Source organism: Martes martes, assembly GCF_963455335.1.
Source record: "Martes martes genome assembly, chromosome: 2".
Lineage (NCBI taxonomy): Eukaryota > Metazoa > Chordata > Mammalia > Carnivora > Mustelidae > Martes > Martes martes.
The window spans coordinates 38,724,433-38,740,750 of NC_137889.1; the positions used below are offsets into that span (position 1 = coordinate 38,724,433).

Genomic DNA, 16,318 nt, shown 5'->3' on the forward strand with positions numbered 1-16,318 from the left:
TGGTTTTGGCTCAGGTCATGATTGCAGAGTCCTGGGTTTGAGCCCCACATCTGGCTCCCTGTGCTTAGTGTAGGGTCTGCTTGGGATTCTCTTTCCCTCTGCCCTTTCTGCTCGTACTCTCTTTCTCTCTCTCAGATAAATTAAAAAAAAAAAGAAAAGAAAAAAGAAAATGATATATTGTGGGTTTTGTCTTTACGGAGAGCTAAATAAGGGTAAATTCAGGTAAACTTTAAAATGAGCGATTTAGAGGGGTGCCTGGGTGGCTCAGTGGGTTAAAGCCTCTGCCTTCGGCTCAGGTCATGATCCCAGGGTCCTGGGATCGAGCCCCGCATCGGGCTCTCTGCTCCATGGAGAGCCTGCTTTCTCCTCTCTCTGTGCCTGCCTCTCTGCCTGCTTGTGATCTCTGTCTGTCAAATACATAAATAAAATCTTAAAAAAAAAAAATAAATAAAATGAGCGATTTAGAAAAATTTCCTGAATTAACCAATTAACTGTTCACATGAGTTTCTGGGGAGCCCTGAAGGAAGATTCCATATTGCAAAATAAAAGAGGCTAGATTAGGGGCACCTGGGTCGCTCAGTCAGTTAAGCATCTACCTTCAGATCCCAGGGTTCTGGAATTGAACCCTGCATAAGGTTCTCTGTTCAGTGGGAAATCTGCTTCTCCCTCTTAAAAAAAGAGAGGCTAGGGGGCACCTAGGTGGCTCAGTTGGTTGAATGTCTGTCTTCGGCTCAGGTCATGATCCCAGGGTCCTGGGATTGAGCCCCACATTGGACTCCTTGGTCAGGTGGCGTCTGCTTGTTCCTCTCCCTACCCTACCTGTGCTCTCTCTCACAAGTAAACAAATAAAATCTTAAAAAAGAAAAAGAGGCTAGATTATTACCTTTCTCATTGTGTTATTAAATAGTTTTTTGGCCTAGAAGCTAGAGGGCAAGTTAATTTCTCTTTTGTATAATAGTATAAATGGGTAGGTGGGTCTAAATGAAACATTTTGCTTTCACTTTAGCCAGTAGTAGTTTTCTTTGTTTGCCTACCAAGTTGGCAGGTGAAATTTAGACTGTTCATGATGGTGGTCTTTAGGTCATCCTACGAGCATCTAGTAGATTGCTGAGCTCTAAGCATAGGGAATACAGAGCAGTGGGTCTTTCTTCCTTCAGACTGAGGCTTATCCTCTGTTCTTACTTCAAATCTGCCGTGGAAACCAGAAGGAGATTCAGAAGTCAAACCCAAGTGATATAAGGCAGAGCTTCGCAACTTTAAAGTTTATGCACATCCGTGTAGAGCCCTGCTGACCAGGCATCCTGACGTCTCCTGAGCTGCAGTCAGAGTGGAGTAACAAGGTCCAGGAAAGTCTGGGCTCTGGAACTACACAGACTGGGTTCACACAGTGATTTTGCAGAACTCTGGCCATGCGCAATGATCAAATCCTTGCAAGCCTTAATTTCTTCATCTGCAAAATGGAGAAAATACCAGCTCATGAGATTGGCATATTGTCAGAAAGAAGATCTGTGAAACTAGTAAATTCAGTGCCCCTCACACTTTAGCACTTGATGAACTTGGTCCCACATGGTCCATTTACACACAGGATGTGAATGGTGTTAACCGAATCCATGTCTGTAGTGGCGGCATGTGTGCAAAAGCGTACCTGTGTGTGTGTGTGTGTGTGTGTGTGTGCACGTGCCCATGTGTGCATAGTCATTCAGTTGTGTGTCCACAAAGTAAGGGACGAGAGACCCCAGAGCCCCTGAGTGCAAGCCTTCGAGAAGCACGCCTGTGAAGCCACACTATTCACACAGGTGCACTTTGTCTCTCATGTGTCTTTCAGGTGCTTTTTCATTTTTTTTTCCTAACTTTTTTTTCCTAATTCTTACCAGACTTAGGTAAAAAAAAGCATGTAGAGCTGAAGATGGATCAGGCTTTGCTGCTCATCCACAATGAACTACGCGGAACAAACCTGACTGTGTTCTGGAATTCCGAACGCTGTTACCACGTAGGTATTATGTTCATGCTCACAGTGTTGTTTGCTTTGGGGCTGTTTGAATGATCCCCAGTGCTCTCCTACCTGAAGCCCTTCATGTGTTCACTTCAGTTTTATAGGTAAGGACACAAGTAGGCTGTAGAAAGAATCAGGAGACAGATAATCCGGGGGGATGCCTAGCAGTGAACAACGTCAGTCTTTTACCTTTTCCCCTCCCCATCTTTTAATAACTCAGTTCTTGGTGATGAGTGAAAGTGATAGACAGACTATGTTTTATTTTACTCCTCTGCCTGATGCATAAGTCCATTGCTGGACCAGAGAAGGAAGAAGTGAGAACCTTGGTATTCTCCAAGGGCAGAGGTAGTGACGACAACCGGGAGGCTTAGGCTGAAGTATGACACTTACTCCAGGGATCTGCCCTCCTAATGATAAAGGATTTATTTGTTTTTATTAAGTTTTTAATTTTAATTCCAGTACAATTAACATGCGGTGTTACTGTTGGTTTCGGGTTTACAATGTGGGGGTTCAACAGTTCTGTACATCACTTGGTGCCCTGTCCCCCCACTCATCTGCCCTCTGGTAACCATCGGTTTGTTCTCTATAGTTAAGAGTCTGTTTTCCTGGTTTTTGCTTCTCTCTCCTTTTTTACTTTTTCCCTCCTTTGCTTGGTTGTTGATAAAGGATATATGGAAAGACACTTATGAGCCTGTAAAGGTTGAACAACCAGAAAATGCTATCGAACATAACCTTTTAAAAATTATGAACATTAATGATAATTTACAGATCTTTAAGCAAATATAGAGACAGACGTTCAAAGGAATGCAAATTATAATAATTTGTATTTTGTAAACCAAATAATAAATATCTGGGAACTGTAGACTTACCGTTGAAGGAAATCAGTTATCTAGTTAAATTGAGAATTTTCTTTCCTCTTTATCTCTCTTCTCTTAAAGTAGAAACACTTAAGTACATACACGTTGAAAACCACATAAATATATTGAAAAAATGGGTAGATTTCATAGCTTCAAGAAGCTAAAGGTACCTGAATGTGTCAGCAAGTGCTTTTCCAAAGAGAACCAAAATTGGAGGAGGGTTTGTATTGTAATGTTAACTATGAGTAATCACTATAACTGACTAAATAAAAGTAAGATGTAAATGAGATTAAAAGAAAAGAAAAAGAAAATTGCTTTTTAGCATCATAAACAGTATTCCTTGGGGGATCTGGAGGTGGCATAAAGAAGGGAGAAGCAGTGAGTGGGAGACAGAAATCTGGGCTTTCATTACAGTGAAGGTGATCTGTTAATTTTGACTGTTAATTATTTTCAGACATAAATTAGAATAAACAAGGCCATTCCATTTTTTAAAGTAGACATGTATGTATGTAATATAAGTAGACATGTAAGTATGATAATATAATAGTTAATATTACTGTATCTTTAAAATATTACCAGAAAAGAATATGCAATATGGGAAATATATAAATGACAAAAGAAGACAATAAAAGTAGAGGAAGGAATTCAGGGTAAGCAAGTCTAGGCTAATTGCAACAAATACAATTGGATTAACTTGCATAAAAATAAGATTCATTTGTATTAAAATATTGGGAGTAATTTCAAATTCCTTTTAGAAAAAGTAAAGTTATACATAAATACATTGACTAATAACATATTAAGACATATTATACTTAAAATATAACATATTGTACATAATATATTATGCTTAAAAAGAATACATTAAGAACAAAAGACATATGCATTGTTACTTTCATGAGGTAGATGTGGGAATAAAGGGGGCCAGTCAGGCTTTCATATTTGCATAAATGACAAATGAAATGTTAATATTAAAATAATAAAATTCACCAAATGAAAAGGCTCAGAATTGAGATGGGCCCCTGCAACACATGGAAAGTAATAGTAGGGGGCACCTGGGTGGCTCAGTCGGTCAAGCATCCGACTCTTCAGGTCAGGATCTCAGGGTGGTGAGATCAAGCCCTACATTGGGCTCTGCACTCAGTGTGGAGTCTGCTTGAGATTCTCTCTGTCTTTTCCTCTGTCCCTCCTGCTCATGCTCTCTCTCTCTAAAATAGTAGAGTGTCTGGGTGCTCATTTGGTTAAGTGGCTGACTCTTGAATTTGAATTGAATAAATCAGTCTTTAAAATAAATAAATCTTGGGGTGCCTGGGTGGCTCAGTGGGTTAAGGCCTCTGCCTTCGGCCCGGGTCATGATCCTGGGGTCCTGGGATCAAGCCCCACATCGGGCACTCTGCTCGGCGGGGAGCCTGCTTCCCCCTCTCTCTGCCTGCCTCTCTGCCTACTTGTGATCTCTCTTTCTGTCAAATAAATAAATAAAATCTTTAAAAAAAAAAAAAGAGTCAGATATGTAACCAACTGAGCCACCCAGGGGCCCCAAGATATTTTTTTTTTAAGATTGTATTTATTTATTTATTTATCAGAGAGAGAGAGAGAGAGAGATCACAAGCAGGGGGAGCCGGGGACAGAGGAAGAGGGAGAAGCAGGCTCCCAGGGAGCCTGATGCAGGACTCAATCCCAGGACCCTTAGGGTTAAGCAGATGCTTAACTAAAATAAGCAACTCAGGTGTTCCCCCCCTTTTTTTTTGAGAGAGGGGGAGCGTGTGAGTGGAGTAGGGGGTAGAGGGACAGAGGGAGAGAGATAATCTTTAGCAGGCTCCCTGCCAACACAGAGCCCAGTGTGGGAGCTCAGTCTCACAATCCTGAGATCATGACCTGAGCCTAAATCAAGAGTCAGATGCTTAACTGACTGAGCCACTCAGGCACCCCAAGAGATGATTTTTTAAAAATATAAGTTGTACAATTGACAAATTATTGATAAATAGAAATTAATAAAATTAGGAATTAGGATATGGATAACTGCTATAATTAAAATAATTATGGTCAAATGAATAGTTTTTAAGCAGATATATTCAAAATTCAAGAATTGATTTCCTTCAAAAAATATGATATGAAGATTGATTCAAGAAATTGAGAACATAAGTAGATCAGTCATTGATTAAGAAATCTAGAAAGTTATAATGAATTTCTCCACCTAGAAATACAGAATTTTTTCTACATTTTCAAATAATAAAGAATTATCAGTTTATATAAACTAATCTAAACATAAGCTCATTCCCCCCTGTAATGATGGCTCAATATCTGATTTATTCTGCAGTACAGATAGGATGTTAAAGTCTGGAAAAGAAATGTAGGTCAGACTTTTTAATCAGTGTGGGTACAACAGTCTTAAATAAAATTCTGTCAAGTAGAATAAGTTAGCATATTGAAAGATTTATTTATGATGACTTATATTTTTATCCCTGAGGTTAAAGTTCATGAACAGAGTTCATACGTAAAGACAATGAGGAAATTTTAGGGCAAAAATATAGGTTAAATGGAGAGGTAGCCAATATGATATGAAGACTAAACATAGAAAAAAAGGTGGTAATTCATACCTTTAACACAGTTGCCGTTAACATAGCAATGGCTACTTTATAGAGTCTATGTAAGTCATTCCTACATCGATAGGAAAAAGTAAATGAGCAAGAGGACCAAAAGATGGCCCAAAAGAACAGGCAGTGTGGAGACTTGCTATACCAGATAAGTTGGATTACCAAGTCACAACCACTTGTGTAGCCAAAAAAGAGAAAGGAAGACCAGTGGACCTACGTAAATGTAAGAAGTGGAATCTAATGTACTCTGAGAATTGAACATAACATGTTAAAACTGAAACCATGGGGAAGGTATCTAGAATTATTATATGCCATCTGTCAAATACTCCACATGGAGTCAAGTTAAAATAATCTCCATAAATGTAAAAAATAACTAAAAGAGACAAAATACATTTTTAAACTAATGAAAGAAGAAACAGCAAGTCAGATTAGTATGACTGTATAAAATATTAAAAACTTACGATTAAAAATAAGAGGATATAACAAGATGAAAAGGAAAGCAGTAGAATGGGGAAATATTTGAGACAGTTAAAAGTTTAATGTTGCAGTATGAGGACATATTTCTAAGATTATGTTCAAGGGAATTTGTGTCTAAGAATGGTTCATACCACAAGAAATATAAAATAACAAAAGAATATTGAATTACTTAATTTACTGATAATTTAAAATGTAATCTTAAATGCTGTGATATCATAAGTATTTAGTACATGAACAAAAAAGATGATCTTTAAATCCTCTTAAGGCTAATGAGAAACAAATATACTATAATTTTTCTTATTTGAGTACCGTTTGGCCACACAAAACAAGAACCATTAAAATGATTTTTTAAAAATATTTTATTTATTTATTTGAGAGAGAGAGAGAGCATGAGAAGGATGAAGGTCAGAGAGAGAATCAGACTCCCCATGGCGCTGGGAGCCTGATGTGGGACTTGACCCCAGGACTCCGGGATCATGACCGGAGCTGAAGGCAGCTACTCAACCAACTGAGCCACCCAGGCACCCTAAAATGATTTTTTTTTAAGATATATTTATTTATTTGGAGGGGAGAGGCTGAGGGAGAGGGAGAGAGAAACCCAATGGGCTCAATCCCACTATCCTGAGATCATGACCTGAGCTGAAAACAAGAGGCAGACACTTAACTGACCTCACTACCCAGGTGCCCCAAAACAATTATTTTTTATTCAATAACCTCATTTTTGGAAATTTATTTCAGGGCAAGATTTAAAAGAATAAGAACATCATTGGGGTGCCTGGGTGGCTCAGTCATTAAGTGTCTGCCCTTGGCTCAGGCCATGATCCCAGGGTTGTGGGATCGAGCCTTGCGTCTGGCTCCCTGGGAAACCTGCTTCTTCCTCTCCCAACTCCCCCTGCTTGTATTCCTGTTCTTGCTGTCTTTCTCTCCGTCAAATAAATGAAACCTTAAAACAAACAACAAAAAACATGTGTAGATCTTTGAAAACAAGCTAATTTATATAAATTATGTTTAATATAAATTATAATTATATATGGTTATATCTTTAAAAACATAATTTATATAAATATTACACAAAAAGATAAAACAAAAGCTTTGAAAGCAGCCTAAACACTCACAATTCTAGCATTTAATGGATTATAATGCAACCATTAAAAATTTGAATATGCAAATTAGGCAGAATCATGGAAATTTACTTGTATGTCATATGTAAAACAGTGGAATGCAAGACAGTATATGATGTATTTGTTAATTAGGCGAAGAATTTACACATAGTGATACAGGTAAATTTTATCTAAGTTATTGGAATTTATAAGGACTTCAGGTGGATACTCATGTGTGCCAACAACCGGTGGCCTTTCAGACACCTCTAACAGGTTGTGTTTCTGTTGTACAGTGCTTGTTTCAAGTTCTGGTAAATGTTTCCTGGAGTGGGAAACCCGGGAAGCCTAGCATTGCCGCGGTGGCGGTGAGCACCCAGCATGGATCTCTCCTGCAGCTTAATGATACCTTGGAAGAGAAAGAAATTTGTAGGTTTGTGCCTGCTTTGATTTGACCCTACTGATATGATGCCTGCAGTTTCTGTGTAGTTTTTGTCCCCTATTTGGTTTTTAACTTTTACTTCCATTGAAATATTTTTTTATATCTTTCCTGGTCTGCACTCAGGAATGCCTGTCACTCTGCCTTGATGACATTACCATAATCCAACTCCTTATGTCCTACTCTAACCATTTTTCTTAATTTTACCACATCTTCGTAGGCTGGAATATAAATTTGGAGAATTTGGAAATTATTCACTCGTGGTAAAGCACACCCATAATGGAGTCAGTGAAATTGCTTGTGACATAGTCATCAACAAGAAGCCAGTCGACAGTAACCTTCGTATGTATAGGCTCTTAGTTGATTTTTTTTTTTAATTTATGTTTTACAGGTTTTAGTTTTTGAATACTTTTTGTAACACCCTGTGTACTTTAAAACTTGGATTAAAGGCTATCTATCTTATTTAGTTGTGGTCTATTTATAATGTATTGATTGTGTCATGGGTGTATACCAAAAAATTATGTGATATGTAAGAAAATTATATGATCAGCCATCTTCTCATAGATGTTCTCTAGTGTTCTCTAGTGTAATAATGAAGCATAAATAAGCCAAAAAAAGTCAGTGCAATAGAAAGAAACTAGAAATAGGGCAAATGACTGTCAAGTATCTTTCCTTGTTTTAGGATAGAGGGCGCAGTATTCCCTGTATGGGCCTTATAGGGACAGTTCAGAAGTCCCTGAGATTAAGGAAGGACTGTTTATTCTCGAATAACTCCACTCAAGAAAATCTGTCAGTCCTTCAGCTCAGGTCATGATCCTGGTGTCCTGGAATCGAGCCCCACATCAGGCTCCCTGGTCAGTGGGGTGTCTGCTTCTCCTTCTCCCTCTACCCATCCCCCGCTTGTGCTTTCTCTTGCTTTCAGATAGATAAATAAAATCTTAAAAAAGAAAAAGAAAATCTGTCGGTCTGAGCCCCCCATTAGATAATCCCTGTGGCATTAATAAGTACTGTGCACAGCGAAGCTTTTGAAGACCATAGGGTCATGTCAAAAGAATGGAAGAACCAACATGAAAGGGCCAACATGAGCCAGTTCAAGCATTTATTTTTATTTTATTTTATTTTAATTTTTTAAAAAGATTTTATTTACTTATTTGACAGAGAGAGACAGCGAGAGAGGGAACATAAACAGGGGGAGTGGGAGAGGGAGAAGTAGGCTTCCTGCTGAGCAGGCAGCTTGATGTGGGGCTTGATCCCAGGACCCTGGGATCATGACCTGAGCCGAAGGCAGACGCTGAACGACTGAGCCACCCAGGGGCCCCCAGTTCAAGCATTTAAAAGCATAATTGGGACGCCTGGGTGGCTCAGGTCACGATCCCAGCGTCCTGGGATAGAGTCCCACATCGGGCTCCTTGCTCGTCAGGGAACCTGCTTCTCCCTTTGCCTCTGCTGCCACTCTGCCTGCCTGTGCGCTCTCTCTCTCTCTGACAAATAAATAAATAAAATCTTAAAAAATATATAAAAAAAATAAAAGAATAATGAATGTAATGGATGGAAACACATTGAATCTACAAAAACCAGTGAGTCCCTTCTGAAACTTAAAAGAACAGAGCCACTTGCCTAAACAAAGGCAATATTTCGGTTGCCTTTGGAGGTAACAAGGACACCTGATAACTGGAGTAACTTAAAATCATTAATTGAAAGGGAGGACCTAAGCTTTTATCCTGGGTTTTAATTGTATTTTAGGATAACTAAGTATTTTAGTACATTTTAATTTTAATTGTATTTTAGGATAACTAAGTAGTCTGAGATGTTGAGGGTGAATTCTTTAAGGGATAATTCCAGCTATTACATGTGGCAGAATGGCACACTATTTTGTAACCCTTAATGAAGGAATTGATGTAGATGAAAATCGTGAGTGGATGAAACCATCATATGAAAGAGGAACTGGCACAGGAGGGCCAAGGCTTTCCCCATCTGAACACGGGCATTGAGCATATGGTCAGCCGCCCCAGGTGCGCCTGATTCGAGGAGTGGGAAAGACACAGCACCATCTGTGAAGCATTCTTCCCCCAAAAAGTTGAACTTTGTTAGTCAAGCCTCTACAGCTAATTGCCCATATGCAGAACATTGGATGGATAGAACGAGTCAGTGACACAATGAGGAAGCAGACCGACAGATCTAGAACACGAAACATCCTCATAGATAACTTGTTTCGAACAAGTCAATGTCTGCTTTCGTCTAAACACAACTAAAGAGACATAATGAGCAAATAGAAAATATGAACCTTGTTTGTATCCTGACCTGAACACACTAACTACAAATAGCATTTTTGAAACAACTAGAAAAGTTGAAATATGGACTCTGTTAGAGAGGAGTTGTTAATGATATGGTAGATGTAAATATGTATATAACAAAAGGTCCGTTTTTAAGAATCTTTTAATTTTTTTTTTAAGATTTCATTTATTTATTTGACAGAGAGAGACACAGTGAGAGAGGGAACACAAGCAGGGGGAGTGGGAGTGGGAGAGGGAGAAGCAGACTCTTCTGTTCACCAGGGAGCCTGATGCGGGGCTCAATCCCAGGACCCTGGGACCATGACTTGAGCCGAAGGCAGATGCTTAACAACTGAGCCACCCAGGTGCCCTAAGAATCTTTTAATTTTGAATTTACTTTAGACTTACAAGAAACATGGGAAGAAAGCATTCCCATAAATCCTTCTCCCAGCCCTAACCCTAACCCTAACCCTAAAGCCCTAAACTATATAATCATAGTACAGTACATAGTATATAATCATAGTACAGTACATAGTATAGTTACCCATATATAATGATTGAAACCAGGATACTAACATTAATATAGTGCTGTTAACTGATGAAGGCTTTTCAGATTTCTCCCATTGTTCCTTCAAGGCCCATTCTTTGGTCCAGGATGCAGTCCAGGATCCCACAGCCCTTTTAGTTGTTAGATTTATGCAGCCTTTCTTTGTCTTTTTTGACCTTGACACTTCGGAAGAGGACTGGCCAGTTATTTTGTTATTTGCACTTGCTTGCTGTTTTCTCTCAGCTAGGTAGAAGGCATGCATTTTCCATAGATGTCTCCAGAAGCCTCCTCAGTGGGCCACATCAGGGGTTGCACGATGCCAACACATCTTTTGTGAGGCCTGTGCTTTAGAGCTACGTACTGAAGGTGGACGGAGGAAATGACGTCATGTCTGGGATTTGCTTAAAAATACTTCCAGCAAAAAACCAGAGGCAGAGTAGTAACAGATGAAGCAAGAGCGACAGTATCTTGATAATTCTAGAATCTGGGTAATGGGTATTTGTGGGTTTATTATGCAAGTCTCTGTTCTTTTGTCTATGTTTGATATTTTTCATAATGAAAATGAGCACCACTTTAATGATGAATGTTCTCAAGTGTTTTTAGGAAAGTTAGCAGAAGAATATAGGCTTTTCCCTTGTTTTGTTTGCATTTTTTAATTTATAGATTAAACTTAATGACCTGACAGCTTCCATGCTTAAGATGACACTTTGGTGATATGGTGTTTTCTTTGATTTTTTTTTATAGCTGTGTGTATCGCGTTCCTTATCGGTGTGGCACTCATCATTGCAGTATCCTTTCTGAGGTTTTTGTTGAGGTAAGCAAATGTTAAGGAAAGGCACAGTTGGGGGAGGTAGAATATAGAAAAAAATAAATTCAGGAAGGCCAGTTTGGCCCTTACAGTGGCCATTATCCTTTGATTAAATGAATACTTAACTGGGTCCGCCATGCCCAGTCCAGCCTGGGGTATGAGGGATCAATGTAAGAGTAAGAGGTGGTCCCTGACTTCAGGGTCATGATAACCTAGTTCGAATGGATCTTTGCCTTCAGTCCTCCCAGATGGCCGAAAAGAGAGAAGAAAATGCTTGAGAAGTCATTATTCCCCAAAGGATCTCACAGCCTGCTTTGGTAGTGAGTGGGAGGTGGCCTGGACTGATCTCAGGGGGCAGCTGCTGCCTTACACTTCTCCTCCTGTCCTACCCTGAGCCCCGAGGCCACACCTCTGGTCCAGCTTCCCAGCTCCTGCCCTCCGGGCATCAGGCGGCAGAGATGGAGGCTGGGGCACTGGACCTCCAGACCTTGGTGTGGACTTGCTTTTCCCTGCTTGAGACTGGCAGCTTGGTGAGGGGTTCCTTCTCTGTCTGCTTGGTTAACAGCGAGTCCACACGAGATGAGAGAGTGAGAGTGAGTGAATAGACTGGGAAAGAAAAAGAAAGTCCCATAGATACAGGCTGGAAGGTCACCTTTCAAAGGAAAGTTTTTAAAGAAGTAAGATTGATGGAATTTTCACATGCTCAGCCTGCTAGGGTCTGGAAGGATCACAAGATTTTATTTATGGGTGAGCCGTATTCAAACTGGAAGGGAGAAAACCTAGTATTTCAGATCTGCTGCCTTGAGGCAACCTAGCAGGTTGGGGGAGTTCAGACACTCTGACTCTCTTCCTTTGTGCGTCCTAGAAATACAAGGGTCTGTAAGGGTAAAAGGACTACTTCTTGCTCAGAAGCAGATTTTTAACCCGACTGCTTTTTAGGGGCAGAGTTGTTTGTTTTAATTAAGATATTATCTTGTCAATCTTTTGATAAGATGCAGATACTACTCCAGTTTATAAATGTTTTCGTTTGGTCCCTTTAATATGAATGGATCTTTGGCATCACTTTTTAAAGTAATTGGTAGCTGATCTTGAGCTCTTGGAAAGGAAACAAACCCCACCTCATTCCACTGTGGAATTGAAACTCCTTGTAGCTTGTGGTTCACCTCTTCAGCCTTGCAGGCAGAAGGCTCTGCTGGCAAAGAGGGAGTCCCTTGTCCCTTGCCCCAGCACTTTCCAGCGGGCCCCTGGAAGTCCAGGGATGTTTGGGTGTGTCGGAACCAGAACAAAATCTGAGTTGGTAGTAAGAATACAGGATCTCTCTCCTTTCACTGGGAGGACAAGCATGGAAAAGGAAATCAAGCGCCTTTCGCCCTTCTTAGATGTCTTGATTTTAATAGTTTTCATGTGATGGTGATGTTAGCAGTGCTGAATAAAGTAGAAATAGGAGTGAGTTGTGGAGAATAAAGAGAAAAAATAAGAATATATGCCTTAGATATGTGGGTCATGTTTAGATGCTGATTTGAATAATTAAGCTGGAGAAAAAACTTATGAGACAGAAATTGAACTGGCTCTTTTGTGATAAGAATTACTGATAAAATTATTGATAATAAAACTAAGGAATTTTTGATAATATTTTAAGACTGAATAATGGAACTGCAGTTCTGTTAAAAAAAGAGGGGTCGTTTATTTTTTAGATCTACAAACTGCAATATTTATGGATTAAATGATACCATGTTTGGGATTCTTTAAAATAGTCAATCTAAGGCAGGCGAGGGGGTGAGAGGTGGGAGTATGGATGAAGTAAGACCCACCACACTTAAAGACACTTTAAAATGTTTAATTCTTTGACTTGTATAGAGTATGAACTTAATGAATTTTTTTCAATACACTACCCAATCATTCTGAAAATTCTGCCAAAGAAAATAAATTAACCGAGCTTTTTATTTATTTACAGTTTAGACGACTTTCATAATTGGATTTCTAAAGCAATAAATTCCCGGGAAACTGATCGCCTCATCAATTCTGTGAGTTATTAGAATGCAACATGTGTGGTGGTTTTCTCTATTTGGAATTTATAATTCCCTATTTAGTAATCTTTATTAATCTGGCTTAATTAATCTTATTTATATTGTGGAAGGCCAGGTCGGTCATGCGTTCTGTGGCCTTCATAAAGAGCAGGCAGCCTTATCTGCAGCTCTGGTGAAGGGCACCATCCCCTTCTCTTTCCTGTTGAAGCTAGAACTTTGGGTTGCATTATATGCATGGTGTGGAGACATTTTTCTCTCTGCAGGCTGCACTGTTGAATCAATCCAGTTAAATAGAGAATATCAAGATAAAAACAATAGAGCCATCAATATGAAATCTAAAAATCGATGGCTTCCTGTGGTAATTAAATATATTATTTATTTTGATAAATTCATTATGGACATAGATATGTCCATAAATGGGCATATTTGCTTGTCCTCTTGTACCAGATGCACTTACGGACCAGGTGTTTGTGGTGGTTCATCAGCATGGCTTGGCAGACAGCACAGAAATCAACTGTGAAAAACTAAACCTCTGGGTGGGATCTTTACAAAAGCAAATTAAAGGATTGTTTCAGACAATGGTTTTTAACTCTCCCATATGTTAATTTCTTCCCTAAAAAAACAGAAAACAAATTAACTCACTAGTATTATCAACTGGCATGTTTCTCTCCCCATTTTTCTGAAGGAGCTGGGGTCTCCAAGCAGGGCAGCCTCCATTGGTGCCGATGCTCAACCGGAAGCATGGCGTCCGCCCGCCGCAACGCCACGCCTCCGCTGTGTAGACACATTCAGGGGGTATGTGGGGCTCCCATGGGGCATGGTGGGCACAGGCAGTCTAGATTTACATGTTTACACATAAACACTTTTTAAACTATTTTACATATCTTTTACTTCGTAGGGTAGGCAGGACTTCTTGCTGTGAGAATAAAATCAGTGGCCTCTCTTTACTCAAAAACTGTCATGATAGCAAATATAAAGTTTCTGGAGAAGAATCAAGGGATGAGGCCAGAGGCAGTTTGTGCTAGTACGGAGATTCTGCTGAGTTAAGGTCATGTGGGCAGGCAGAGGCATGTGGAGCCTCCCCGTCCATCCACACCCCCCTGTCCCATCAGACAAATGAAACACCAGTGTGTGCCAGCCCCGGCCCTTCCCCACTGCTAGCAAAACAGCTTGAATATCAAGCCCTCTGGGAGGCAAATCCAGCGTCCTGCAGCAACTTGTTATTTTAGAGTTTGGGTAGAAGTGTGAGGGCCAGGACCCAACTCTGGAAATAAAGTTTAAAACCATATAGCTGAAAATAAACATGTAGGTGTTAGGCCTTCCATTTCTACCCATGGGGGGCTTTCATTTTTAATTTTTTTTATTAAGATTATTTATTTATTTGATGGAGAGAGTAGGAGATAGAGGAGAAAGCATAGGAGAAGCAGACTCCTCACTGAGTGAGGAGATAGACCCTGGCCGGCTTGATTCCAGGACCCTGGGATCATGACTTGAGCCAAAGGCAGACACTTAACTGACTGAGCCACCATGTGCCCCTTATGGAGGGCTTTGAAACTCTGGTGATAATTACAATTCTGTCCCAGCCTCCCCAGACACTGAGTGCTCCGGGGTGCATGTTGGAAGCCAGGCAGTAATAAGAATTAAAACCATTGCAAAGGATTTTTGAATACTCACCCTGTGCCAGGTACTCTTCTTACTTGTTGTAGTTTATACAATCTCTTCACAATCCCGTGAGGCATGTACTTTTAAAATGTCTGTTTTACGTTTTAGAAGAGACTGGGCCTAAAATGTTTTACATTTTAGAAGAGACTGTTTTACATTTTAGAAGAGACTGGGCCACAGAGTTAAGTAACATGTCTGAGGTCACTTGGGGATGATGTGGGATGGCTGGGATCTGACTCCAGGAGTGGGGCTCCAGAGTCCCCACAGATAACCCCAGTGACACACTCAAGTCTTCATTCTTCAGTATCCTACAGAATCAGCATTAAACAGTAGCATATTTAGAGTCTGTTTTATCATATTCCTCTTTCTTTTTTTTAGGAGAGGGACAGGGAGAGGGGCAGAGGGAGAGAGAGAATCTTAAACAGACTACACGCCCTCCATGGAGCCCAATGTGGGGCTCGATCTCACAACCCTGAGATCATGACCTGAGCCACAAGAGTCAGAAGCTTAACCGACAGCCACCCAGGAGCCCCTGTTCCTCTTTCTTTCTGATTCTTATTGCCGCTTTTGGAGATGAGATGTTAACTGGTAGATAGGAACTAACATTTGTTAAGTGCCTAAAATGTGCTAAGCGCTGGTTAGGCGCCATGATAAACATCATTTTCCTCAGTGGTCCCAGGGGTCCCTGTGGGTGTGTTCCCTGTCTTACAGAGGAGCACACTGAGGTAACTGATGAGAGTTTTGCCCTAATAAGAGTTGAGGGCCCATGATTTGAGCCTTCAGCTCTAATGACTATATGCCTTCTACTACAGTTCTTTAAACCTGCAACATCTAAGTAATTAGCACAGAGTGGAGTGATGGGAAATGTTCTGTTTTGTTTTCAAGTTATACAGTTCAGTGTCAGTGTAATTTTCTCTTAAGAAATCATGTTGGAGGGGCACCTCTGTGGCTTAATCAGTTGAGTGTCTGACTCTTTTTTTTTTTTTTTTAAGATTTTATTTATTTATTTGACAGACCGAGATCACAAGCAGGCAAAGAGGCAGACAGAGATAGAGGGGGAAGCAGGCTCCCCGCCGAGCAGAGAGCCCGATGCAGGGCTCGATCCCAGGACCCTGGGATCATGACCCAAGCCAAAGGCAGAGGCTTTAACCCACTGAGCCACCCAGGCGCCCCGAGTGTCTGACTCTTGATCTCAGCTCAGGTCTTGATCAGGGTCATGAGTTCAAGCCCCGCACGGAGCCTAGTTAAAAAAAAAAAAAAGGTTGGAAATGTTGGCAACAGAAGGGATTTGTGTAGGGCCCTAATTGTAGTAATTAGAAATAATAGTTTCCTGCTCTTTAAGTGTATCTGTGTTGTGACTGCCCCTGTGAGTGTAAGTGTGTCTCTTGCAGTTGGGCCATTCCCTGTCACATGGGCAAGCCCTGAAAGTGTGCTCTTTGCTACTTTACAGGATAGCTCTCATCCTCATGGTCTTCGTCAATTATGGAGGAGGAAAATATTGGTACTTCAAACACTCAAGTTGGAATGGTAAGGTATTTCCTGAAAGT

At 40.3% G+C, this 16,318-nt stretch overlaps 1 protein-coding gene across 1 annotated transcript in view; it reads left to right on the top strand.

Annotated features, from left to right (window-relative positions):
* HGSNAT (heparan-alpha-glucosaminide N-acetyltransferase) overlaps positions 1–16,318 on the top strand; it is a gene marked incomplete at its 5' end in the record, with an annotated part of 46,539 nt that overhangs the window by 15,758 nt on the left and 14,463 nt on the right. Inside the window, 7 exons of the mRNA XM_080796118.1 lie at positions 1,875–1,990; positions 7,312–7,448; positions 7,675–7,796; positions 11,019–11,088; positions 13,037–13,106; positions 13,795–13,904; positions 16,222–16,298. Coding sequence (XP_080652244.1) covers positions 1,875–1,990; positions 7,312–7,448; positions 7,675–7,796; positions 11,019–11,088; positions 13,037–13,106; positions 13,795–13,904; positions 16,222–16,298 — 702 coding nt within the window. The remainder of the gene's footprint in view (positions 1–1,874; positions 1,991–7,311; positions 7,449–7,674; positions 7,797–11,018; positions 11,089–13,036; positions 13,107–13,794; positions 13,905–16,221; positions 16,299–16,318) is intronic.